General features: G+C 36.6%; 1 protein-coding gene across 4 annotated transcripts in view; it reads right to left on the bottom strand.

Moving 5' to 3' along the window:
• Positions 1–26,967, bottom strand: part of scaf4b (SR-related CTD-associated factor 4b) — a 38,134-nt gene that overhangs the window by 1,174 nt on the left and 9,993 nt on the right. For 3 of the 4 annotated variants that reach the window (XM_077207005.1, XM_077207008.1, XM_077207006.1), the window contains 5 exons: positions 24,387–24,500; positions 21,677–21,833; positions 21,433–21,527; positions 503–647; positions 350–403 (listed from right to left, as the gene is read on the bottom strand). In XM_077207005.1, coding sequence (XP_077063120.1) covers positions 350–403; positions 503–647; positions 21,433–21,527; positions 21,677–21,833; positions 24,387–24,500 — 565 coding nt within the window. The remainder of the gene's footprint in view (positions 1–349; positions 404–502; positions 648–21,432; positions 21,528–21,676; positions 21,834–24,386; positions 24,501–26,967) is intronic. The other variant, XM_077207007.1, reaches the window with a different exon arrangement.

Below are 26,967 nucleotides of genomic sequence, written 5' to 3'. Positions count from 1 at the left end.
ATCTCGAACATCATTTACACATTTATAAATCTTCCAGTCAAGTTAGGCGATAAATTACAGGATATTCATCATCTAGTTTTATAAAGCATCACTTAATTTTGCTCATCTGTAATTGACTGGATGGTTTCATTTCAGAGTTTTACAACCTTAGCCTAAGAAGATAAAAGATTCATTTTGAAACGTTTTAAAAACCATAAAAGTTTCTTTGGAATAACATGCACTTATGAATCATTTACAATAAGACAATTTCAATAATGAACCATTTAAAATATATATTAAAGTATATATGGCCAATTTGGATTTCATGCTGGATCTAACTGTATATTAAGTGACACTTGATCAGCTGTACCTTTGATGGATGGAGAAGGTTTCATAGAGGACACTGGGATGACAGGAGGGAATCCTGTATGAAACAAATCATGATAAGGTGAATTTGTGTTATTATTTCATGCTTCATCGATCTATCTATCGATATATCTATCTATCTATCGATCGTTCGTACCTGTAGGCATCTGTGGCGGGTTGAATCCAAGAGGAGAGAAAGATGGAGGGGATGCTCCTGTGATCATGGCCGGAGGAGGTAAACTCATGTTAGGAAGGGGTCCTGGGACGACATTCATTGAGGCAACAGTCTGAACCAAAGGACTCTGTAATACAGAGAGGAAATGGGTGAGGAAGTGCTGTGTGAAAGGACATTTCCAACATCAATGATTGAGTAATCCTACAGAAATGGTTATTGGGACATGAGCAGTGTTGGGGAATGTTACTTTTTTAAAAGTAATGTATTACAATATTCTGTTACTCCCCAAAAAACTATCTAATTATGTTAATTACTTTTTATGGTATTTTGTTACGTTATTTTTGCATCACATTTTCTCACCTGGGCTGGGCTTGCTTGTTTGTTTGTTTTTTAATAACAAAAACATATTTTTGGCAAATGTATTCAGGCCTGTACAGAAAGTACGCCTGTCCCAAATGGCACCCTAAACACTCAAGGTCTTCCTCGGAGTCCGCACTTTCATGACGAAATGCCACTTTGACTGTCGGGAAGTTCGCTGCGGAGCTCTCTTCAGTGTGGGCTTGGCAAAAGTGCACATATCGACCGCAAAGCACTTCTCTGAAACGGAAAATGACTAAATGAGACACCCTATGGTCTCATGGACTTATCGGACGCGTGCACACGGCAGCCATTGTTAGTCCACAAGACCAAAGGTGCATATGAAGTGTGCCGATTGGGACAGGGCCTTACTACAGTAATAAAAACTACAAATTACAAATGTGATGTTTAAGTTAAACACATTTGTTAAACAGTTTAACTAAAGTCATTTTTGCTTATTCATATGGTTGAATCGTCTCATCAAAGGTCAGCAGCAAATACATTGTTTAATAAAGTGAGATTAAATACATAAAGTATATTTGTATTATTTAACATTTAATTATTGTAGGCTTGTGTAATATTCTGAGTTTGCATTTCACTTTTTTTTTTTCATTTTGAGAAAAATCAGTTAGATGCATTGCTAGTTTGAAGTAGATATTTTGTTGTAAATTGAAAAGTAATGTGTTACTTTACTAGTTACTTGAAAAACGTAATCAGATTAAGTAACTCATATTACTTGATACCTAACATCACCCCCAACACTGGACATGAGTAGGCAAAGAGTGTTCTGTGTGTTCTTTGTTGCAAACAATCAAAAGTGAGGATTAATCCCAGAAGTAGTAGTAAACAATAATGTCATAGGTGGAGGGTAAATCAACTGCAGCGTAAAACTATGAATTCTGTTGAAGGGGGACTTTTCATTTGAAAGACAAATTTAAATACCCCCTGTGGTGAAAATCCAGCTTTTAATTTTGTTTATATGTCTATGCGGTGTTTTTAATATTCTTTAAGACAAACCATGTGTAAATTCATGTCAAAACAGTTTTAAATCGCTTGTGTTTCTGACGCCCGGACTACCTTGTAACCAATCAGATCAACGTGTGATCGTCAACGAGTGGATCTCTGAGCTGCTGTGAGTGAGTGGAGGCGGGGCTCATTTGCATATTCATAGAACCGCGTATACTAAATGAGGCAAGGGTGTAGAGCAGAGGTCTTCAATCCTGCTCCTGGAGGGCCACTGTCCTGCAGAGTTTAGTTCCAACCTGCTTCAGCACATATTCAAGAGATCCTGAAGAGCTTGATGAGCTGATTCAGGTGTGTTTGATTAGGGTTGGAACTAAACTCTGCAGGACAGTGGCCCTCCAGGAGCAGGATTGAAGACCTCTGGTGTAGAGTCACATTCAAGCTATTTTAAGGCATGAAGACCGTTTTTTTTCAAGGAAAAAACTTTTAAATATGTAATTTTGGTGATTAAAGATGAGTTTTAAGGGATAAAATGGACTACAGGTGGACTTTAAAATTGATTTCCTGCCATCTGAAGTCACACAATAAAATCTAAAGATCTTACATGCACAGGTACTGTACAACATTCAGATCCCATTCAAAACTATGAAGAGGTTTCTTCTTCAATTAAATTTTTTGAAATGTAAAGGAAAAAATCATCTGATTCAGCAAAATCCATCGGCTGACCCTGGCATCGTATCAGTCTGACAATGTCAGCACCAACATGAAAAGATTTTGGAAGTTGATATAAAATCCTGTGGAGATCATCCTCTTCACAAGATGACTTATTTTCACCAAACTCACCTGACAGCAGGAAAGTTTAGAAATAACCGAGTGAAATAACATTTACTCAAAAACATTTGTGCAAATCCAGTCTCACAAAGCCAATCTTTTGACTATCAGCATGAGGTCTGGTCCACTTTGCCACCTTTTTCTGGGCCATCCAATTCTTCAGGAATCCACTACTTGATTTTTGCCAAAATTTACAGTCAACAATGCTGGCGAAAGTCAGAACCAGTCTGCAGATTTGTGTTGACCGATTTCACAGAATAAAATCACGTAATGTATGATACACACAGACTCTGTTGTTCAGCTTCAGACTTTGATTACATTCATTCAGAAGAGATCCAATATGTTTGATATTTTGAGCTAATTTTACAACACAGTGTCTGTTTGATATGCATCTCCTGGCAATGAGGAGTTTCTGCTTGAGTTTCTGGAACAACTTGAGAAATCGGTTTGTGTGATTCTGTCATGACTGACAGTTTTTCTCTGTAACCATTTACAAAGCCGTCAAGTGTATGATTTTAAAAGTCGTTTTGTGTATTCCAGATTTCCATTCTTCAAAGCACCTGAATGTTTTTTTATGTGCAGATTTGTTGTTGTTGTTGTTGTTGGGTATCTGAAATATCACAATAATAGACTGCCAGTAGAAAAACAACCATTATAATGAAATATAAAGTATTAAAATAAAAAAAGTATTAACTGAATGAATCATTGAAGAAATGATCTGAATGTATGCAATATATTTGTTGTCCTTCCAAATACAGTTATAACATCACAGACTAAGATAGACAGATAAAATGTAATATACAGTTCTGCTTCTGCTAAACTTGCTGTGATCTGTTAAAATACTAATAAACACCAAAGGGCTGTTCATATTGTGCGTTATCGTCGTTCTGACCCTCACTTTTAACCCTGGTTAAAGGAATGTTTCACACTTGTAAATAGCACCACTTTTGCGCTGATAACTCTGCATTACGGTGCCAAACTTGTACAGTGTGAAACAACGCAGTGTTAAAATGTTATGACTAGATGCTTAGCAACCGACAACCAACCGACAAGCAATCGCATGCCTCATATTCACGTGTGTCCTCATATTCACATGTTTTGGACACAGAAATACAGCGCATTGAATAAACTGTGATTTCAGTGTTTGGGGGGGGGGTTGGAATGAAAAATAGTTACAGGAAACACCCGAACTGGAGTGAAGATTCATTCTTACCTTTATAGTCCAAAACATCCATTTTGGAAAAACTTGATATTACAGTCTGCAATGTATATATAGAGGATGCGTAATGGTAGAACAGGTTGACTGTGGAGTAATAGCACGAGAAGAATGACCCAGGGTTATTTATACTTCAAGTGTGAAAAGCCCAGGAGTTGCATAAACCAGCCAATGAAATTAGAGCTGCTGTTTCTTGTTAGCTTTCAACAAGATCCAGGAAGGAGACAGTGACGTATAGGAGCCACCAGGGTGTTTTCTGTCATCTTTTAACCAATACCTTTTCATGCCTGGTATTGTTTTTCTCATTTAGAAAACGATTGAGAGTTGCAATTCTTCCCTATTCTGTGCAGACAGAACCGATTTAGAAGTGTTGACTGTGGTCAGAATTTCCCTCCATTTAGATGCAATAAGCATCGAGACAGACAACCATTCACTTGAACTTCACAAAGTTTGACAAATCTAGCAACAGTTTTCCCTCAGAAATTGTTCTGCAACAGCCAAGATTCCACGATCCAATGGCATGAAAATCCAAAAAGCTGAGAAAGTCCAACATCTCTGTAAATATTTTGTTTTGTTTCACTTTGATAGAAAACTTTAGGTTTCGCTCCAGTAATATTGATGTATTCACTGTTCAGCACGTATCTTTATATTTCAATATTGCATTGAAGTTTGGTTCCAGACACACACACACACACACACACACACACACACACAGATGGATGAACTAAGTCCCGTATATCCGCTGACCCTAGAGACTCTCCATGAGCACAATCCTGACTAACGCCTCCGTACACAAACACTTATAATGAGCATGCAGAATGACGGCAGACTGATGACATCTAGTGGCACATTCCCAAACTAAAGATTAATATACCGTATATCGTGGCTGCATGGACTGGTAATAAAACCTCACCAATGCAAGTAGTTGTTTGGTACATTGAACTGTAACACTTCCACCTTTAATAGACTCAATGAAGAAGAGATTGATGCAACAGTGGTCTCTTGACTGTGACATGCTCAACACTGAGACAGAAGTGCTGACTCTGACATGTAAGTGTTAAGAAAGCTGTTAAATCCTATAAAGATAGATGAACCTGCAAATGTGTCCAGCGAAACAGTACGTGGCTGAAGAATACATAAACAGAGCTGCATTCAGCCATCTATGCTCACCTGTGATTCAGTTACTACAATACTTATTCATAGACTTTCCTTTTGGGGATTTTAAATCATTATGTTTAGTTTTTTGTATGTTTTGTTATATGTATATGTTCACATATGTATAGGCTATGTGAAATGCCATTTAAAAATATGGCAACAAGATTCCATTTGTGAACCGGAGTTAATTCATTAAGTCTCAGGGAACATGTATTAATCTACGCTAAGTTTCATTTATAAAAAAAAGTACTACTATTCATTGTTAATTCATGTTCGTTCATAATAGATCAGCTAATGCAAATTTATACATCTTTAAAAAATTGTAAAGGATATATAGTATGTGTAGAAATGCACGTTAACAATGATTGATAAATTATGTCCAATATTGTTCATGGTTAGATCATAATACCTAATGCAATGCAATAACTAATGATTTGAGCATAACTTTCAAGTGTTACCAAAAATTACAAAAACAAACAAACTATAAAGCTGTACATTGTAACCAAAAGTATTTAGACATTTAAATAGTCTGAAAACCATTGCATTAGATAAAATGCCAAAATACCAAGCAAGCAGAATGTGGCACAATACTTTTCCCCTCATTTTGACCAGTTTTAGAATTTAAAACAAAACAAATTCTATGTTATAAATCTTTAAGATCTAAAAAGATATGGAATGGAATACACATTTGTACTGTTTTTTCCCACGATTTACAGTCTGGACGAGTAGACGCTAGTTGTGGAAAGTCAGAGCCAGTCTGGAGATATTGGACACAGACTCTGTGTCCTGAGATTCTGGATATGATGGACACAGTCTCTGATTTTTAGCTTCAAACTTTAATTCCATCCAGACTGCGGTGGTCAAGCATGTTTGATATTTTGAACTGATTTTAGAGCACATTGTTTTCATGTATCATTCATCTCCTATACGAGGTGCATGTTTCTGCATGAGCTTGTTGTGTTTGGAACTTAAAAAGTCTGGTAGTCATTTACTCTATGATGCCCATTTTCAATTTGTAACCATTTACAAAGTGGTGAAGCATATGATGCCTAGTGTTTTAAAATCAGTTCAGATTTTAAAAGTTGTGTAGTGTATTCCAGCATTAACACAATGACGTTCAGACATTTGTGTGCCTCAAAGGTGCAGTAAGTGATTTCGGAGAAACGCTGTTGGAAAGTGGATCAGACAGAGCAGCACAACACACTTGCAGACAATCAGCAGTAGGGGGCGAGTCCACTCATGATGGCAGAGAAGAGTTAGCCAATCAACAGCAGGGGGTGTGTCCACTCATGATGGGGGAGGAGAATGAGCCAATCAACAGCAGGGGGCATGTCGACTCATGATGGGAGAGGAGAGTGAGCCAATCGGCAGTAGGGGGCGTGTCCACATGATTGGGGGAGTTGAGTGAGCAAGAGGGAGATATTTAAAGAAAGACTGTAATAAGAGAGATGGCTGAGAAACATTACAAAAGAGAAAAGCTCAGAGGGGCAAGAGCTTTAGGGCATGCGTTAATATTAGAAAAGCTTTCCAGTGCTGGAGAGACAGAAGTAGGAAGGCCTGAAAAAGGACAGCGAGGTTGAAAGTTGTTTCTGCTCCATATGTGAGTAACATTAGTTTTACCGTTTCCCAGAACCAAGACATGCTGTTAACTATAATGTTAGCTCTAGTACAGGACAGTTTTGAGTGTTATTGTTTGTCTGGAGCTGCTGGCGACTAACAAACCCTTGTGTAATGTGTATTTTCATTTTTTTGTCCTTCCTTGTTGTCTGTTCGTCATCTTCGCTTTATTTTTCACAAAGCATTATTTTGCTTCACTTCAGCTATGATAAAGACACATCCACTCTTGCATTGCATCCTTGTGCATTTTGGGGGCGGAGCAATGAAGGAGGGGTGTGTTTGTTTGGGTTCTCAGAAATTGCTCACTGCACCTTTAAGTGTCCAAATACTTTTTGATTCAATTGTTTGAAAGGAAGTCGACCTCCTGCTCCACTAGAGGAACATTGTTTGTCTGGCATGCAAGTTCCCTACTCACTTATCAATCAGGACAAAGGATTTATACATACTACTACTAAAGTAAAAAAAAAAAACTGCATAGCATTAAAGGCTAATACAGGTTATTGTAGTTCATGCACAATATCCTGTCAGTGTTTCTCAGGGGAATCATCATCCACAGCACTTACAGTACAGCACAGACTGTTCCTGATGCTGGCTTGAGATCCCAGTAACTCTCCAGGTCCCGGATCAGACCTTCTTGAGACTGAACCTTCAACATTTGAGTTAGCAGACTGGATCCTGAACCATCAGGCTGCGTTTACGTCCACCAGTATTTAAAAAAGGGTTGCCAAGATTGCACAGTACAATAAAAGCAATGTGAAACAGCCATTTGAATTTCTGTTCATGAACTATTCAGAATTTTGTAAATGTCCAAGTTGCTTTTGAGTGAAAATTAATTTGCTTTATTTAGCCATTGCTAAAGTATGGGGAACAGGACAAATTACTAATATGCCTTTAAAAGACAAATGGTGGAACAGTCATTTCTTTTAGAGCGCTTTCAACATATTTTATACATACCTGCATACCTTGTTTTATATAAACAATAATATTAGTTATAAATAACAAATAAATAATTTAATAAGCAGGAGTTATGCATTTATTCAAAGAATTTTGCAATATGTTCTAAAAAAAAAAGTACACATCTATAGTCGATGTGCAAAGCGAAAAAAACAATGAAAGCACACACAAAAAATGAGTTTTCCGGTTTGATTATGACCAGAAAATTAAGAACATTAGTCATACAAATGTATGATGCTGGAACTGTGAAAATGCTATAAAAGTAATTATATAAATTAAGATATTCATCTACAAAACTCTTTTAAAGTGTCCCTATGCTTTTTCAAAAATAACCCTTCACGCCATGTGTGTTATATTGCTGTTTGTGAACGTAAAAGTCTGCAAGGTATCAAAGATCGAAGTGCACCACAAATAAAATTGTCTCCTAAAAGAAAAATTCGATTGTGAACTGCTGATACGAGTCGTCAGTTATTCCAGTTTCACTTCCTGTTACATACACTATATGTAACAACACAATGTAACAAATTTACATAATGTCCATATGGTCTTCATTGGCTGTCAACGAACAGCATCTACTTTGACCCTCAAACACTGCAGTTGTAGCTGAGACGGGAAGAGTTTGGTTTGTGTTGTCAAGTTGAAAAGACGCTGTTTTCTGAGTTGAAAAAGCAAATCCATTTTGCTGCACTTCAAAAGGACGAGACTCATGCTGGAATTGATATGATAAAACTGCCGCCATCTTTCCTGTTCGTATCACTGTGTATCTGTGTAAGTGCTGAGGAACATCCGGAGCTGAAAACCAGATATGGTAATGGGTGTTCAATTTTCAACACGTGCTGTAAGCGGTCGACCAATCACAACAGACTGGGCCGTCTGACCAATCAAAGCAGAGTAGGCTCTCGGAGAGGAGGGGTTTAGAGACTCAATCTTTGAATGAACGGTTTTCAAACTCTTTGAGAAATGAGGTTACATGCAATGTATATTATGAGAAAATAAAGGGTTTTTTGACCTTTGATGCATGTAAACCTTTTGCATGAGACCTCTAAAACAAAATTAGGAACCTTTAAAATTATGGTGGGGTCGTATTTATTTTTTAACGTGCGAGAATTTCGGACTCTTAAACTTAAAGGACCTTAAAACTTCACATTTGAAGGTATTTTGTTTAAATAATTGTTTAATGGTTTTTGTTATCACTTATGTACATTTGGGTTTTATGATACTACATCTGTTGTTTAATGAATATGTATTGGATTATTCATGTATATTCAAAGTCATGTCTATTACCTGTGTATGCATCAGCTTGTGGATAAGCTATTTGATGAACTTTGATTATTTTACCATCTGCATTATTATTACATTATCAGTTTTTTTTAAAACTGTTCTGTAAATGTTTATAATTTTACTGTTTTTTTATACAATCAGTGTTTCCCACAGGATTTTGTGCAACTGTGGCCCTTGGTCCCTCTAGAGGGGTTTGGGGGCCAATCAGCAACATGTGATCGACATCGAGTGGATTTGTGAACTGGTGTGAGTGGAGATGAGGCTAATTTGCATATTCATAAAACCGCATCTACTAAATGAGACAAGGGTGTAGAGTTACATTCTATTTTAAGGCATTTTTTTTCAAGGAAGAAACATTTAAATATGTCATTCTGGTGATCAAAGATGAGTTTTAATGGATACAATTATTGACTACAGGGGGACTTTAAGTATATCTTTAGTTGGACCTCGGCACTATTTCTGGATAACTAAAGTGCATTAAGTATAAAATTAGTTGTTCCAATTTAGCAGAATTTGAGTAGGCCTATATATTAATTTAGTATACCAAAAGTGCAATTAACATAAATATGTAAATGAATTTGTAGTATACTTAGCATAAAATAAATGTATTTCAAAAACATTTTGGTGTATTTATTTTTCACTAGTGACAGCTGCCAAGTTTTTGTTTTTGTAAAAACAACAGGATTTTTTTTTATTTTTTTTACAGTTTAGAGATCAAATGGTTGACTGTAGGACCATATGCTAACATTGAGCTCTGTCCTCAATACAGTGTAACATCAAGCAGGAAAAAACAGCATCAGGGCAGTTTTGATCAGTCATTTAGGAGCAACTATGAAGAACTAACAAGCCATAACAGATGTAGTAAAGTGAATGGCTGTCAATGCCGTTTCTTCCAGAGCAGAGAAAAGCTATTTACTTTTAAAATGGCAGTAAAAGTTTTGGATCCAAATAATTAACGGTGGACTTCGGCGTTTAAAGTGTCCTCAATAAAATAAAATAAAAATACATTTAAGTTTATTCTTTTAAACTGTGACATGCTGCCGATTACAACAATGGCATTTTGACTCATCCCTGTTTACAGAAACAAGGAAAAAACATGCACTTGACAACATGGTGATGTCTTGTGCCACAGATTTCCAATTTTTACTTGTTTCTATAAAGTAAGACGATGAGTAAAAAAGATGCAAGTGACACATGAAGTAATCAGCGCCATGACACATGCTATAGATTAACTATTCTGAATACTGACTGTATGAGTAACATTTGAAGCCGCTGTCAAATACCCTAGAAATATTAAAATTAATATTAATACTGTATTAACAAGTTGCTAGCCAATCATAGATTCAATTAGAAAGCACTTTATTTCAATTTATTAAAGAATTAACTATTCATTATTTTGGGTGTCCTTTTCTCATATTGCTGCTGTTGTTGCTACTTTATAAGGATTTAAGAACTGCAAAATGATTAAAACATGTTAATCTTGTTATTAATCGCACTGTTGTTCACCTTATTTATGTGAAAAACAGCATTTCATTCGTTGGAGAGTGTGGCCCCAAAAGTATTTTGAACAAACTAAAATTGTAAATGTATTCGAATCATAACAAAATATCAAAACACATGGTTTTTATTTAAATAAAAAAAGTCTTGCACACTTCCTGGTTATCAAACTTTGTGAAGAACCATGCTGGCAGTTTTTCTGCAAGGATACTAGGCAAACTTTGAAAGTTTAATAAAATTAATTGATAAAATGTGACTCAGAAAAGTGGGAAAAGCTAATGCATAATTTGTTTGTTGGTGGCACTTGGTTTGATATTTTTCATCTAATGCAATGAAATTCAGACATTTTTATTTGTGAATGAAGTGCCAAAATCCATTTTAGGCCACTGTTTAAAAAAAAAAAAACAAAAAAAAAAACAACGCATTGATTGAATAAATAAACAGATAACAGAATAAATCTGTTATCAAATTAGATGTCTTAAGTACATTGAAAAAGTGTATTAGTATTAAACATTTACAACCCACAAGTCCAATTTGGGACATTTTATAAAATGCAATAAAATCAAGAATCTGTGATTTGTTAACTTTCTTTAACTGAAAAAAGGACAAAGAAAAGATTTTAAAAGTTTTCACTGATCAACTTCAGTACATTTAGTAAATATAAGCAAATTTTAATTTTGATGGCTGCAACACACTCCTAAAAAGTTGGGACAGAGGCATGTTTACCACTGGGTCACATCACCTTTCCTTTTCCAAAGTTACAAGTCACTCAGAATTTTCACTGGCCACAATTTTGACATCGATACCTTTTGGGGAAAACTATATAGATATTTTTAATATCTTATAATTTTGCAGCAGGTATATTAGGCTGCTGTCACTTAAAGACCTGATGCACTGATCCATTATACTGTTACACATGCGTTTTCTTTCTCAACGGTTTACGTTCACTAAAACATAACTGACAGTGTTTACGTGAATACTCACCAGCATCTACATTTTGGCATGATTTTGTGTGTATTTGACTGTTTAAATGCAATAAGCAGCAAAAATGAACTCAATTTAGTACTGAGTGGCAGCTTTATGTGTGTGAGCACAAAATCGGTTTGTGTGTCAAGATAAGAGACAGAAAAAGCGCAGCTGGTATCGTGTATCTATTCTGTGGAAAATGAGTATTGGAAGCGTTTAAGATAATTCAGTATCGATAGGTATTAATTAAAGAGTGATATTTTTGACAACACTACACGGCATAGTGTATTATTTCATATTCCTTTTTAAAAGTGAAAAATGTACATATAAAATTCAACCTGCCAATGCTGCTAGTAAGAGTGACCATTACACACCACTGCTGAAATACACCCGCATTTGGCGCATGTTAATGTCAAACCTGAGACAGATCTGGAGTGCAGGCAGAAGTACATCCCTTCTACGTGTAGTAGCGTGTCTAGAAACCACTGTTTTAGCATGTGCAGAATGAGGCCTGGCATTGTCTTGCTTCCCAGGAAAGATGTCATCTTGATGCCATTAAAGGACAAATCCGGCCAAAAATGAACCTAGGGGTAAATAACACATGGGTACCGAGTCGACCGTTCTCTGGGATGCTTTTTAATGATAATTGAATGTACCCAGTTTTAACGTTAGTTTTAGTTTAACCACAGATTAGCTTATAACGCTAGTATATGGGGCATAGAATAAGTAAAAATAAAAATTGCTAGTTAATACCACTAACAAGGCTCAAAATAGCCCCACACTAACACGGTAGCATAATTGGGGTCAACAACGAACGGCGAATGGTCGATAGTCACAGTTCAGCTCACGTAGCACGGCGTTCGTGATTCAACTGGTCGAGACGGTTTTCCAAAGATGGCACCTGCTTGTATACGCGAAGTGTACTGTCTTTATAAAGTATCCTCTTATTAAACTGTCTGTACACTTAAAAAGTTCTCAATGCTTTGATTTGCAGATAGAGACCCTCATTATGCTACCGTGTTATTGTGGGGCTATTTTGAGCCTTGTTAGTGGTATTAACTAGCGATTTCTATTTTTACTTACTCTATGCCCCATACACTAGCGGTATAAACTAATATGTGGTTAAAGTCCCTGTAAAGGCAATTCTAAAAAAAAAATTCAAAACATTATAAATGTTAGAAATGTAATGCTAAAACATATTACAAAGACTGTGAACTGTGAAGTACTGAATTGTGTAGTTAGACCGTTAAACATTTTTTCACCATTTCTGTGTTCTGGATTTTTTGGGCGGGTCTAAAACGGGGCTCAATGACGCACTGGAGTGCCTGAGCTCCTGGACACGCCCCTACTTGATGACGCACTAGAGCTACTGAGGCTGCCCCCTCCTCTAACAATATAAATAGAGCACATTCACATCAGTTTGCCGCTCAATCGCAAGTTACTGTCAGTATTATTAGTTACTACAGTCTACAGTTTGCTACACTGTAAAAAATGATCGTGATTTTAATGGTAAAAGACTGTAAAAATGCTACAGTGAAAAACTGTTAATTGGTTAACAAAGTTTCCGTACTATATACGGTAAATAACTGTGATAGATCTAATGGTACATTTAATGTAATTTTACTGTAAAATACCATTAAATTTACAGTTTTTGAAAGTTAAAAAGAACAAGTCATTGTATAATTTACAGTGTAAAACCGTAAATTGAAATTCCCACAATTCCCTGCGTGACACTTCACATTTGATGTGTTTTTGTTGAAATAATGTTTCTTCATAGTTTTTTCGAATCAGTTATGTATATTAGGGTTTTATGTTACTTTTAATGTTGTTAAACTAATGTTTGCATTTTTAAAATTTCATGTGTGTTACCATGATGGTGTTTAATGTTTGTTCGAATGACACTGTGCAGTTTCTACATATTAGTCTTAGCTCTCTAGTGGAAGAGCTGCTTGTGAAGAGCTTTGATTGATCATGTGACTCATTATTGCTGTGATTGTTGGTTGTCAGTGTATTACTATGGTACAAAACAGATATTAATACTTCAATAGGTCAGTAAATTAACATTATATCAGATAATGAAAGATATTTATCTGTAGAATAACAGTAATGAACCATAATTATAGGATAAGAAATTACTTTTTTTTACTGTTTTTTTCCTGACAGTATTTGTCCATTTTTTAACAGACATTTTCTGGCGCCCCTGCTGCCAGAAAATCACCGTTTTTTTTTTTACAGTGTAGCTAGCTATGCCTCCGTCCCGGAAATGCGTACTACCTGGATGCGATCACGTACAAAACAGATTTTGTCCTTATTTAAATTTCCGAAAAACGATCACATCAAAAAGAGGTGGATTAATTTTGTGAAGAGCCACCTTAATGGAGAGCTGAGAATCACCGCCAATACCCGCCTCTGTAGTGATCATTTTACACGGGATAGTTTTATAAACTTTTGTCGGAGACAACTGGGATTCACTGATAATCCGCTAGGTGAATGGGGCCGAACCGACTATCTCCCGCCTCGGCCTCCATCCTCCCGTCGCGCCGACAACTGGTGCCCTCATCGGCAGTGCGTGCCAACTGTGCCAGCATCCATTCCGGCTGTAGCGGTGACAGTTGAGTGTGGCGACGGCAGCCTTCCCGCGAGTGGGCGTGGTTTCAGCGCAGACAGCGGACACGCCCCCAGCGTTTGAGAGCAGAGACTACTGCTCATTTTTTCAAGATTTTGATAGCTTATTTTATGTACTTGCCGGCTTTTTGTATCATTCAAATTTGGCTGGGTGGCTAATAACACATTTTTCTGTGGTGTGACAAACTCAGAACACATACTTCATTTTTACTTTAAAGGGCCTTTAAACTAAAAATAACGATAAAACTGGGTACATTCGATTATCATGAAAACGCATCAGAACGGTCGCCTCGGTACCCATGTGTTATTTAGCCCTAGGTTCATTTTTGGCCAGAATTGTCCTTTAAATGTCTCTGTATAATCCCAACATATGCTTCCATGTCAGTGTTACCTTCACACATATGCAAGTCTCCCATACCGTTTGCACTGATGCATTCCATACCATGACAGATGTTTGCTTTTTGCACCCGTCATTGATGAAAGTCTGGATGTCCTTTTTGTCTTTGGGACTGAGAACTCAATGACAGTTTTTCACTGTTTTAGATCATCTGAGATGAGCTCGGTGCCGAAGAACTCTGTGAAATCTTCGCATTGAACAAATGTATAGATTTCTCCTTGCATAACAGAGATTGGAGTTGCATTTCTTGAAGCAGCGTCAGAATGTTTTAAGTGAAAATGGTTTTCCAAAGTACTGCTGAGCACATGTGGCTGAATTCAACACAGTCGCATGATGGTTTCTCGTGCAATGCCGTCTGAGGGCTTAAAGGTGCCGCTCATCCGACATAGGGTTCCTGCCTTGCCCTACATGTACTGAGATTTCCCTGAATCTTTTCACATTATGTATGGTAGAAGGGGAAAGACAAATTCTTTGCAATCTAGCATTGAGAAATGTGAATTTTGAATTGTTTGACAATGCTCTCATGATATTTGGCACAAAGTGATGATCCATAATCCATATTTTCTTGCAAAGAGTGAGATGCTCTTTTTACACTCAATCATGAAATCCTCACCTATTACCAGTTCACCTGCTTATTCACCTGACTTTCAAAAGAGTTTAACTGTGATATTCTATACGTTTTTCTGTTTTATTTTGCCTCTGTACCAACTTTTTTGGAGTGTGTTGCAGCCATCAACTTTGAAAATCTTTTTAAAATCATGGGTAAGGTTTGAATTTTTTTTTGTTGATCTTTATCAAAATCAATGAAATTTGGACCTCTTTATGTGTAAGTGACTTTTTAGGACCACTGTTTATGGCAAAAAATAAAAAAATAATAATAATACTATAGATAGATATAGATAGATATAGATAGATATAGAGAGAGAGAGAGAGAGAGAGAGAGAGAGAGAGAGAGAGAGCAGAACCTCAAACATGTGTAACACGAGAACGAACCTGATTTGTTCTCATCAAGCGATCATGCTTGAGCTTCTGTTTACAACTGATGTGCGAGTTGATGAATGTTTAAATGTGCGTAGCTGTCAATGGAGGGACACAAAGCTCTCTCATTTTATCAAAAAGATCTTCATTTGTTTACCGAAGACGAATGAAAGTCTTATAGGTTTGGAACAACATGGAGGTCTGTAATAATTGACAAGAATTTTCATTTTTGGATGAACTAACCCTTTAAGACTGAACAATTTGAAAAGATTGGCACAATGAATAGGTCTGTCATTTTAGCGACAACAAAAAATATAAAGATTGTGGGTTGTTTCAACCCATGTTTAGGTCAAATACGGATAAACCATACTATTAGGTTTCAAACTTTAATTAAAAAGTTTAAACCAATGGTTGGGTTTGTCCAACTCAGCATTTTTAGTGCATGTTAAAATTCAGCACCATTAAAGGCCATTAAGCGTGGCCTAAAATCAGCGGTTAAACCGGAGTAAAGGAAAATTTCACCTTACCAAATCTCTGGTTCCTTCGAGGAAAGAGAGCAGACGGTCCAGAATATCCTGGTTGCTCGACCAAAATGATTCCAGCCGATTCCGACCAATCACCATTTGGTGATGCTGTATCATGAAAGACTCAGTCCTCAGGTATACAAGGCCATCACTGCGATGGATCAGCAGAAATAAGGCCTCATCTTGCCCGATCTACATATGTCATTCCTGCCGCATTTCATACTCGGATTTGAATCCGACTGGCTGAACAATGAAAACGTAATTTAAAACTGCAATGCATTTAATGCTTCGCCATCTTCAAACATGGAATAATCCAATCATTTCACTAAACTGGATTAGAACTGTGAAACTTCATTCAACCTGGCATTAAGCCATTACCTTTCCATGTGTATGTGGTTGAGTGAAGTTCAGGGCCCTGGAATCAGCTATCAACTACTGTCCTGGAGTCAATGAGCGTTTACCTTCCCACTGGAGTTCTTCATAGAACCGCAAAGCAGGAGGAGATCCAAAATCCAGCAGAGTCCACTGGAGAATATTGATGATTTCATTCCACTCAAAAGCAGAACTCTCAAAACATTCACGACGCGTAATTTAATATGCACAGTCATTAGTTTGAACAGAGCTCTCCTGGACTGTTTGATGAATGCATGAACATCATCTACACATTTGGTACGTCTGCCTTATTTACCAACTGATTTAAAATCACCAAAAGCTCCATGAATTGATGTCAGATTAAACAATCATACAAAATGTGAGGTGCTGTCGGACTAAAAATGACAGCCACTTGGTTTTAAACGAATGTTTATTTTTACTAACAAAACTATTTTTAAACTATAGCATAATGTCTATAGAAAGTGTGCATTTAATATCATCAACATCAGCTGCTTCACTTATTTGAAAGCCACACACCAGACAGAAGTTACCAGTGGAAAACCATTGGGTAACTTTACCACTGTTGAGCAGCAGAACTCTCAAAGCAGAGAAGTTTCAAAGTTAATCTACGTTTCTCAGTAACAAGGCAGTAGCGTACCAATCTGAGATGTGGGTTTTCAGTAACGAAGGCCTCTTTAAATGATTAAGTCAAGACAGTACAGGCAAAACCATAGTTTTTTCATAGACTATTTTGCTTCCATAAGGTCTACCTTCAGACTAGTGGAAAGAAAACATCTAAACAACACATTTAAGTGTTTTATTAGTGTCTGTAGATTTCAATTTTCTTTTCTCAAAAATATTTTTCCCCCTGTACCGAGCCAGAAATATCCACTTCTGCAGCACTTATATACACAAAACTTTACAGTTTTATTCCCATCTATATTCTTGTAATGTCCCAGAATGTCATTGCCCTGATTTATATAACATTTTATTCACTGTAAACATGATATAGCCCCATTAAGTAATTTGAACATATTTCTTCTCTTTAACTCATGACAATTGCCATGACATGTTTTGGATTTTGAGGTGACTATTTGTGAGTTGAAACAAAGATTATCTTCAAGTTGAGTTTACTCTTGTTCAGTCGAGTCTAACCAGGACTAGCAAATATTCGATTTGTGAACTAATAATTGTAGGTCAGTTTAATGAATCAGTCAGTTTGTGAATCACTGAATCTGTCAGACAACTCACTCACTGACTGAACTGGTCGGAGTGATTCAGTGATCGGTGAAATGGTGACAAGATACTTTAAATCACAGCGAACAGAAAGAGTCTACAGATTGTTTTAAATTTGTACCCTTATCAGGTGTTTTTGCCCGTATGTACATGTACCATTTTCTTAATTTCCTCAAGACTCTCACACAAACAAGTAATGAAGTTTGTTGTACCGTTTTTGGAGATGTTTTGTTTTAGCTTTTAATATTTCACACATTACTAACAAAAACTACTTAAGTAGCTTCAGTGTGGCACATTGTGTTGTCATGTAGCTTGTATTAAAGTTAGATGCAGTTTCACAATGATAAAAACTATTCAAAATTATACACTATTTCCACCTATACATTGTTTACAATTACTAATTCACCACTTATTCTACACGCAAACTCTTAAGTTTTCTTTTTACAATAAACAGAATGGTATTATAATATCATTAAGACGACTGCCTATGATTGAGTCTCCTTGCATACCCTGAACCCACCTGTTGTCCTCTTTTGGTTTTCTCAGCAATTGTTCTTCTGCCTTCTGTCTAAATCCACCAGTGATGCACAAAAAGTCTGGTTTCCCTTTAAAGTGATTCCTAAACCCTGGTTCCTGGCCACCTCTGAGCTTCAGTGTGTTATGTTGTGCAAGCATGTGAGGTGCCAGTGAAAGTCACTTGTAGATACAGCATAGAACAGTAAACTATGTTAACAGTTGCTATTGGCCAGCCTCTTCAGCCACCTGAATAGTACCGAACAGTACACCCCATGTACCGAATTGTGCTTGCTGTGCATCATGTATTCTTTACAAAGAAATGCTATAAATATTTAAATCCATCTAATGCAGAAGTTCATTTATTTATAAGGCACTTCTAATAGTAACTTAACAATGGAAATGAAAATATGCAGAAAATATTTATGCTAACTGTGCAAGAATGAGTCGTTTAGATATCTGGAGGCCATGCATTACTGTAATACTTATGCTTTTTGCAAGAAATTGTCAAGATCACAAGAAACCAGTTGAGAAAAGACAAAAATGAATGCTGCAGTCTCTTTGTGCTTGCGAATGTCATTATTTCTGTTTAGAGCCTGTGCTACTGTATTGCTCACTGACACCGTCCTTATTTTGCAAATAGTCAAACTTTTGGGTCAAATCTAAAGTCAGAAAATTATGTTTATGTGTTAAGTTTTTGATCTCGAGTATAGTCCTCTGGTGCATCTTTAAGCAACAATCCAAGCAATAAAACATTTGTAATCCACACGAAAGAACTTCAATAGAGTATGAAGTAGGAGTGGAACGGTACACATATTCAGTACGAGTCTACAGTTCGGTACGCATATGTATCGAATGAACACAGTGTTGTTTTAACTATTGAACGTGCGAAACTCCTCTGTGTGCCGAACATAAATCCCCCCCCCCCCCCCCAGGAAGGAAAAATATATTTTATATCGATATACTTTGATGTTGCAAACACATCTGAAAAATAAAAAAAAGACAGTGAGCTGCTGCCGGATACGTGCACGATCTAAATTTGTTATTCTTTATATTAAGTACTTCCAGTGATTTGCATTAATGATGCGTTTTTCCTCAGCACACAATTTACATCTTACGGTTGTATACTTACCTGTAAATGTTACAAATCCAAACAAGTATTTCCATTTCATATTAAGGATTATTCGGACAGCGAGCAAGTCTAGGTTTATCATTGCAGACTTCAAAATGTGTGAGTACCAGGATCGTTTATTCGTTCAATAAACACGTCATAGGCAGAGCAGATAAGAAATAGTTCTCATCCAAATGTCTAAGCAATTCAAATCTCTTCCTCCAATTACAACAGCAACATAAACCTTATATGTTGCTGTCGGTTCCAGCAATATTGACATACTTTTTTTTTTTTTAAAGAACAGGCATAGTTTGTTCAGTAAACCACTGTTTTGTTTTTTCTCCCCGCTGTACTGAAACCATACCAAACCATGACATCAAAACCAATGTACATACCAAACCATCATTTATGTGTACCGTTACACTCCTAGTAGAGCTGCACGATTGTGGCTAAATCGCGAATCACAATAAATATCACAATTCTCAATAGACAACTAAACAAAAAAACATGGCATTTAGAGGTTCTGACAAAATGTTAATTGCTGTATTCTAATTAAAAAATATTTAGTTCATTTGAACGAATATAAAAAACAAAACGGTTTGAATGAATGTATCCATGACAAATTCACTAAAAGTCACTTGTCACCACGTACTGGTGCAAAATATTTTAAGTGTCAAGTTGCTTTCAAAAACATCTATTTTGATTGCTAACATAGACAGTAGTGTTTATTTCAGAACTATAAACTTTGATCCCATTACTTCTGTGAATTTAAATTATCATAACAGAAACAATCAAACTATGTGGTGGAAAAGTAACTGTTGTGAATCTTCTTCATACATATCCATAATAACTGCTCTCTGGCTCAGCAGCATCACAGACACAGATTTGAATCGCTGTGATCGTACTTGACAAATGTTTAATAGACATAGCTGAATCATTGTTATTTAGGAATAAGATCGTGTGCGAGTTTGAATCAAGACCACGTTTAACGATTAATCGTGCAGCTCTAACTCCTAGTACAAAGTAGGACTGCCCCCGACTAAAGATTTATCTAGTCGACAGTAAGTCATTCATTTAAGCCATTAGTCGATTAGTCTGGCATTTAAAATAAAAATTAAGCACATGCATAAATCTTGCCGCACCAACATCGGCAAACATAGTATGAACTTTTCTCATATTAGAACGCAAACAAAATAAATAACCTGTAATAATAACACCCTTATCTTATATTAAATACTTTTATGAAGGACAAAGAAAAATCATAAACAAAAAAATGAAGATCAAACTGACACGCGTATAAGAGAAATATCAGGCCGACGAACAAGTAGCCTCAACATCGAATGAAAACTCATGTCAGAACACAAGCCAAATAAATACACAACATATAAAAACGGATAAATAAAATATATAGCAAATACCTGACTGTGTCACTATTTTTCTTCATATTATGAGAAAAGGGAACAAGTTCGTACACTTTTTTCGGAAAGGAAGTTACGTGTTTTGCCTTTGAGAAGATGCATTTCGAATTTATCTTCCACACTCTGCACAAACACTTGGATACGCGCCTAATAATAGCACACGTTAATGTTAGAACGAGCGACCATGTGTGGCTAAGTTAGACTATTACATACATGTTTTAAATAAGTCATGTTTGAGATTGTTTAATGATAGGCGAACGTTTGCTTCTTTACCCTCTCAAAATGTTCCCTCACTTTGGATTTTCTGCCCGACATATTACCGAAAGGACCAGCAGTGTTAACAATCTGTCACTGCGTGACTTCAATTCCAGTGGAAGTTTTTTTTTTCTGCGACTAACCAACTAAATAATATGTAGTCGACCAAGCCTCTACTCGTTGACTATTGGGGGCAGCCCTAGAGTGAAGTCTTCAAAAGTTTCTTAAAAAGCAACATGCTCACTCTAAAACACATGACATAATTAAAGGGTAGTATTTGCAACGTCAACCATCATTGAATGGCTCAATACAGAAACACATTTATGCAAAATCAGCTCTACTATAGTACAGTAGTGGGACACTGATCGTGTTTTGACAAAAACTGTCATTGAAAGCGATGTTGCTGAAGCACGGAAAGAAAACTAGACAGTCATGACACTAACCTTGCTTTATTTTGAGCTCTATGGCTCTTCATTTGCCAGATATGATGGCAACCATGCACCATTAAACCGTCAGTGCAAAGCAAATAACACAGAAACACTGTTTGCCTACTATATGCCGAAGACGTGACAAAACAAGAGCAGAAAATATGAACGAGACACCTAAAGCCCTTGAGGAGTTCAGTAGGAAACCCCTCATATTTTACCTGTGATACCGCTGGTAGTGCAGCTCCATCTTCCTGTTTTCCTTCAGGTCCCTCTCTTACTGGCACAACCAGTTTGGAAACAGCACTTCTCCACTCTAAAGATCAAATTAAAGTCATTTTAAAAACAAATGTCACATACATTCACGTTATGTCTTTTGAAATTAGGCAATAAAATGATAATAATTTAAACAAACTATGTACTAGAAGCTGTACATGTAAAGAAAGGCCATTTGTTGGCGTTTACCTGATTTGAGTGTTTCAGAGTCAAGCATGCCTCCTTCTTGGAGATTCAGGATACCATCAGGTTTGACTTTTTCCCAGGGGACATAAGTGACGCCCCGCTCCACGTCCCAGTACTTCTTCAGGTCCGTCTTTATGCCCTTATTCAATGCCCATGCGATCTGATCAAGGACAACAAGTCAAACAACTGCCCACACAGATTCAAAACAAGCATGTGTGCTACTACACATTCAAATATGAGATCTGGGACAATCAAAGTAACGCAAGTAATCTAACAACAAACACAAAGACTATTGCATGGTTGCATTTAAAGAATGGACTTGTGCGTTTGGAAGTCTATTCATGTAAAATGACAATCATTAGAAAAATGTATTTCTTACTTACCCAATAAATTAATTATGTGAGAAGAAGAGAGCAGAGTGATGCAATAGACATACAACTAGCAAAGCTAGGTACTAGGAAATCAATTTCTAAAGCAACGGTCAATTATACAGATCAGTGTCATTATACAAAATATATGCAGCCACAGAATGCCAGAATCAAGCATTCAGAATTAGGTATTGTTTCCTAATCTAGCTTTTGTTTAAATGAATGAGCTTTTTTTTCTCCACGTTTATCTTTCTTTAGTGAGTAATGTTGCTGTTTGAGCCCGAAAAAGCTCTGCATAGTTTTAAAGCACAAAGTCCCTCCAGCGGGAATAATTCTCTATATCAGTGCCACTGTTCCTGAACTTCCTGAAACACCTCCATTGAAGTCTTGAGTTTTCTTCCACGAATGAACACGGCACAATATTACTCATTTATTATATTCACAGCCAAGGCATATGCAAAATAAAGGGGTGGGGCCTGCTTGAGTTAGTTAGTAGTGTGTTGAATAGGGCAAGGAATCTCAGTTCGATTCTCAATTCAATTTTCACTGGCCCCACCACAAAAAACTACTAACTAATATAAATTTCAAAGATTATTAAAGACAAGTAAACAGTCATTAATAAAAAAAAAGAACCAATAATTAAACTTAAGCAATAGAGCAAATAAATAAATACAATAGAACAAAGATACAAATGAAATAATCAGTGCTTTCAAAGTTTTTTAACAGTAGTTTTCAGGTACAGAAATTTAATTAAGTAATCAAATGTAAAATAACACTGCATTTAATATTAACAGTACAATTTAAATAAAGGTTAATCCTTATCAAAAAACACAAAAAAGGTATTCAGTGAAGAGCAGGGAGTGATTTTCTCTTTGTCTTTTGTAGTTTGATTAACATTAAAACACAGACTGCTGCAGGATCACTTTAAGACTAATGCACAAATCCAATAATGATACACGAGTTCTTTCACTACTGGTTACTTAAGCCATAACCGACTAGGTTTACTGGGATACTCGGAAAGGGACGCATTTTGAGATAAATTTGTGTGAATTTGTCTGTTTAAGTGCAGGGAGGACTGAAATAATACATTTTATTATTTGCATGCTGTCTGAGACGGGCAGCTGTGTGTGCGCTGCGCACACAAAACTTCTCACACAGCGCACACACAAGGCTTGAAAACGCTGCAAATGATAAACTTTCGTGACCATGCAGCACCGGCCCGATCGCAACAGTGACAGTTCCTTCAACTGGAATCTGTTTCCCGCTGAAAGGTGCCATGTTCAGCACTGAATGAATAACAGGCAGGTCCCCCGCTGTAACTAGCCTTGCAAGCCAGACCCACATCAAGATGTTAGGTCTGGGAACTCACCATTGGCATGTCTCAATTCGAAGGGCGGGATAAACGGTTGTCTTTCAAATTCCCTCTGCACGCAATAGGAAAGCGCCACAACCAACCAGAGCAACGAACGGTTGTGGCTGAGTGAGTCCCATGCCTTTTCCTACTAGCGGAGCTAGTAAAACTTTTTAGTCATTAAACGCGGTCATTAAACTTTTGTCGTATCCGGTCGGCAAAACTCCGAACACATCTTCCATTTTTAAGAATGACTTAAGTGCCGTTCTTTGTTCTTTTCTCACAGAAAAGTCCTCCAGAGTCACGGCCAAAGCCGATTCGTAATCTTTGTTTTCAAGTAGCAGTAATTCACGCGTAACCGCCACATCACGCAAGGTAAATAAGATGACATCTAGTGGACAAGACTAGTAATAAGATTAACATCAATCAGATATTATGTTTAATATTTGCGGAAATAAATATGGAAAAAAATCGATTCGTGGCTTTTGAGAATCGATATCGAGTTGACAACATTTTAAAAAACAATTAATTGAAAAATAGCACTAGTGTTGAAATTAGAGGTAATGGTAAGGGACGAAACATTTCCCAAACATGCTCAAGGTGCTTGACCAATCACAACACACTGGTTCAGCCGACCAATCAGAGCTCATTGTGCTTTTCAGAAGGAGGGGCTTCACAGAGACAGGAACTAAACAGAGCGTTACTGACAGACTGAGAAGAGAGGAGCTGCAACAATGGAGAATATGGGAAAAATATTTCTTTTGTTTTTTGAACATTCAAGCATGAGCTATTCTAGTACAGTTGAGCCCAAATACAAAATCAAGACTTTGTAAAAGGGCATAATACGGCCTCTTAAATAAACCTGACATATTTCCTAGTTTGGAAAAACGCATGCACTAAATGTATTCAAGAGAGTCATACTAGTAATAATAACCTGACAAGGCATTTTAAGCCAAGAACACCGTGGACAGGAAGAAAAGGTTGGTCACGGTACCTTAATGGATTTCTGGTTGACTTTAACAGCTCCTCTGCTGAGTTTGTTCAGGGCTGTGTGGGCATCCTGTCTGTGCACCATGACAATGTAGGCACAACCTCTGGGAGGAATCATCTGCACAGGATCAAAGACAGCATATTTAATAAAAACATTTGAAAAATTATGTTAAGAAAATGTAACCACACATAAGCAATGGAAATAATGATGATAATTAGGGGTGTAACAATACCCTTGTGTCACGATTTGATACATATCACAATACAATATTATTGCGATACTCCACAACATTTGATAAAAGGTTAACAAAAAGTGTTCTATTGATTAAAATGCTAAATTTGGTATTGCATTGGGGGTGTAAATGAAATGGTGACAACAGAATAAAAAATGTTCATGATTTTGAAGCTGAAAATACAAAATTATTTTAGACGAATATGCTTGCACTCTGACACTGACTTCATATATTTAAAATAATGTAGGCCACTTTCTACCAAAAACAAGACATTTGTCATTATGAGGACCCACAAATATTCCCCCATTGCATTATTATACATTATATTCAACAATCATATTTAGTAGTTTAATGTAGTAGTGACTTTAAAACTCTGTAAACTTGAATTTATTTTTCACACAGTAATTTTCATTTTGGGTAAATTATCCAGCATACATTGTCACTATCCACGCATTTCGCATTTTTGCATTGCGATATATTGTGTCACGATATATTGTTACACCTAGGGATGCGCGGTATACCGGTACTGCAAAAATACCGGTATATATTATATTTCAAACGGTACAATATCATAATTTTGTTCAATTCGGTATTTGATGCGCTGTTGTTTCGAAGTTCACCGCTAGGCGGCAGTGTGCTACCTAAACTGACGCGGGTCGCGCGAAACCGGCAAACGGCTACAACAGAGGAACACGATGGATCAAACGAATTTCTACACGCCCGAAATTAATAAATAGAGAGAGCAGTATGAGTGAAATAAGGCATTACTTTGCCAACAAAAGTAATGAGAAAAGTAAAGAAACAGATCTCAATGCACCAGTCTGCAAACGGGGAGGCAACACATCAAATCTGCCTATAGCACTTGACTTATCCGTTGCTCATCTTGACTTGTTCAAAGAGTTCAGAGATCGACAGGTTAGTCCATCATTCAACTGATTTAATTTAGATCAGATTTAGATTAGATTATCAATCAGTAATTAAATGACCTAGCAAATTAAATATACTAATACATTTTTAGCATGTTAACATTACTTTATGCAATGCATTAAACTAATATGAACCCAAACAGAAACCAAACCAAGATGAATAAATGCAAGAAATGTTGATAATTCTCTGTTGATTCATGACAGCTAATAGTTTACATGTCAAAATCAAAATTTAACCTACTGTATGTTCCCTGACTGAATTATTATTATAATTTTTACATTTTGATACCTTTTCTTTGCACATTTTGGTAGTGGAAAGTTTCAAGCAGTGTTTTTTAGGTGTCACTTAAATTGAGACTTTTTTTATTTTTTTTAACCTGTGGTATCGATTTAGTATCGATACCGAGGTATTAGGTTCTGGTATCATACCGAAGCCAAAATTGTGGTATCGAGCCAACCCTAGTTACACCCCTAATGATAATCAAATTTTTTTTTTAAACATTTGACTCACAAGTTACATTTGACTATTCCTGTAAGCAAAATTTCCATTGTGGAGGAAAGGCTTTATTTCCATAAAGGCTCTGTTCCAAAATCTAGTAAGCAGCCTTGCTGTCTAAATGGACAACTACATCCTAACTGAAAAGGAACCTTATAAGAGTCCTATATGAGTCTCATATACAATAATTCACAAAGTGCAATGCATTATGGTACTTCCTTCTTCACATGTGATACTGCCTTATTTGTAGCCAAAACCAGCGATTTAACTATATAACCCTATATAACGCAGCTGAATGTCGAGGTCAGCTTTAATTTCAAGAGCTCTCAGACGAAGCAGCTGTCTCTCGTGCTTCTGCTTTCTTAATGCCAGATCAAGCTCTTCTAACTTAATTTCTACTTGAAGATCTTGATAAGATTCTTTTTTAACACTACTTCCTGAACTTGAATCACTGAACACAGCTTCTGTGCCATTTTCGGTGTCGACCACATGCTCTAATATCGGTTCTGGGAAGACGCCTACCTCTACCAATTTCTTATATAGTTCATCTTTTATCAGCCGTTTCTGTGCTGCCCGAGCAACCGTTATTAGAGCATGTGGACGACACCGAAATTGGCACAGAAGCTGTGTTCAGTGATTCAAGTTCAGGAAGTAGTGTTAAAAAAGAATCTTATCAAGATCCTCAAGTGGCAATTAAGTTAGAAGAGCTTGATATTGCCATGCCAAATCAGCCATGATGAAAAAACACACAGCAATGAAGAGGTTAATCTTCTTCAAAAAATCACCCACACAACACACACACAGACAGAAATTAACTGGTAATACTGCAAGATTTTTTTTCCAACAAAAAATGTGAAATTAAATCAATAAATGAAAAAAATTTTACAAGAGTCTCTATCACTCTCTTGCTCACACACACACACACACACA

Source organism: Siphateles boraxobius, unplaced genomic scaffold, assembly GCF_051911475.1.
Source record: "Siphateles boraxobius isolate OS27281-9 unplaced genomic scaffold, OSU_SipBor_1 6, whole genome shotgun sequence".
Classification (NCBI taxonomy): domain Eukaryota; kingdom Metazoa; phylum Chordata; class Actinopteri; order Cypriniformes; family Leuciscidae; genus Siphateles; species Siphateles boraxobius.
The sequence above is the reverse complement of the archived record's forward strand: the minus strand, read 5'-3'. Positions and strand labels throughout refer to the sequence as shown.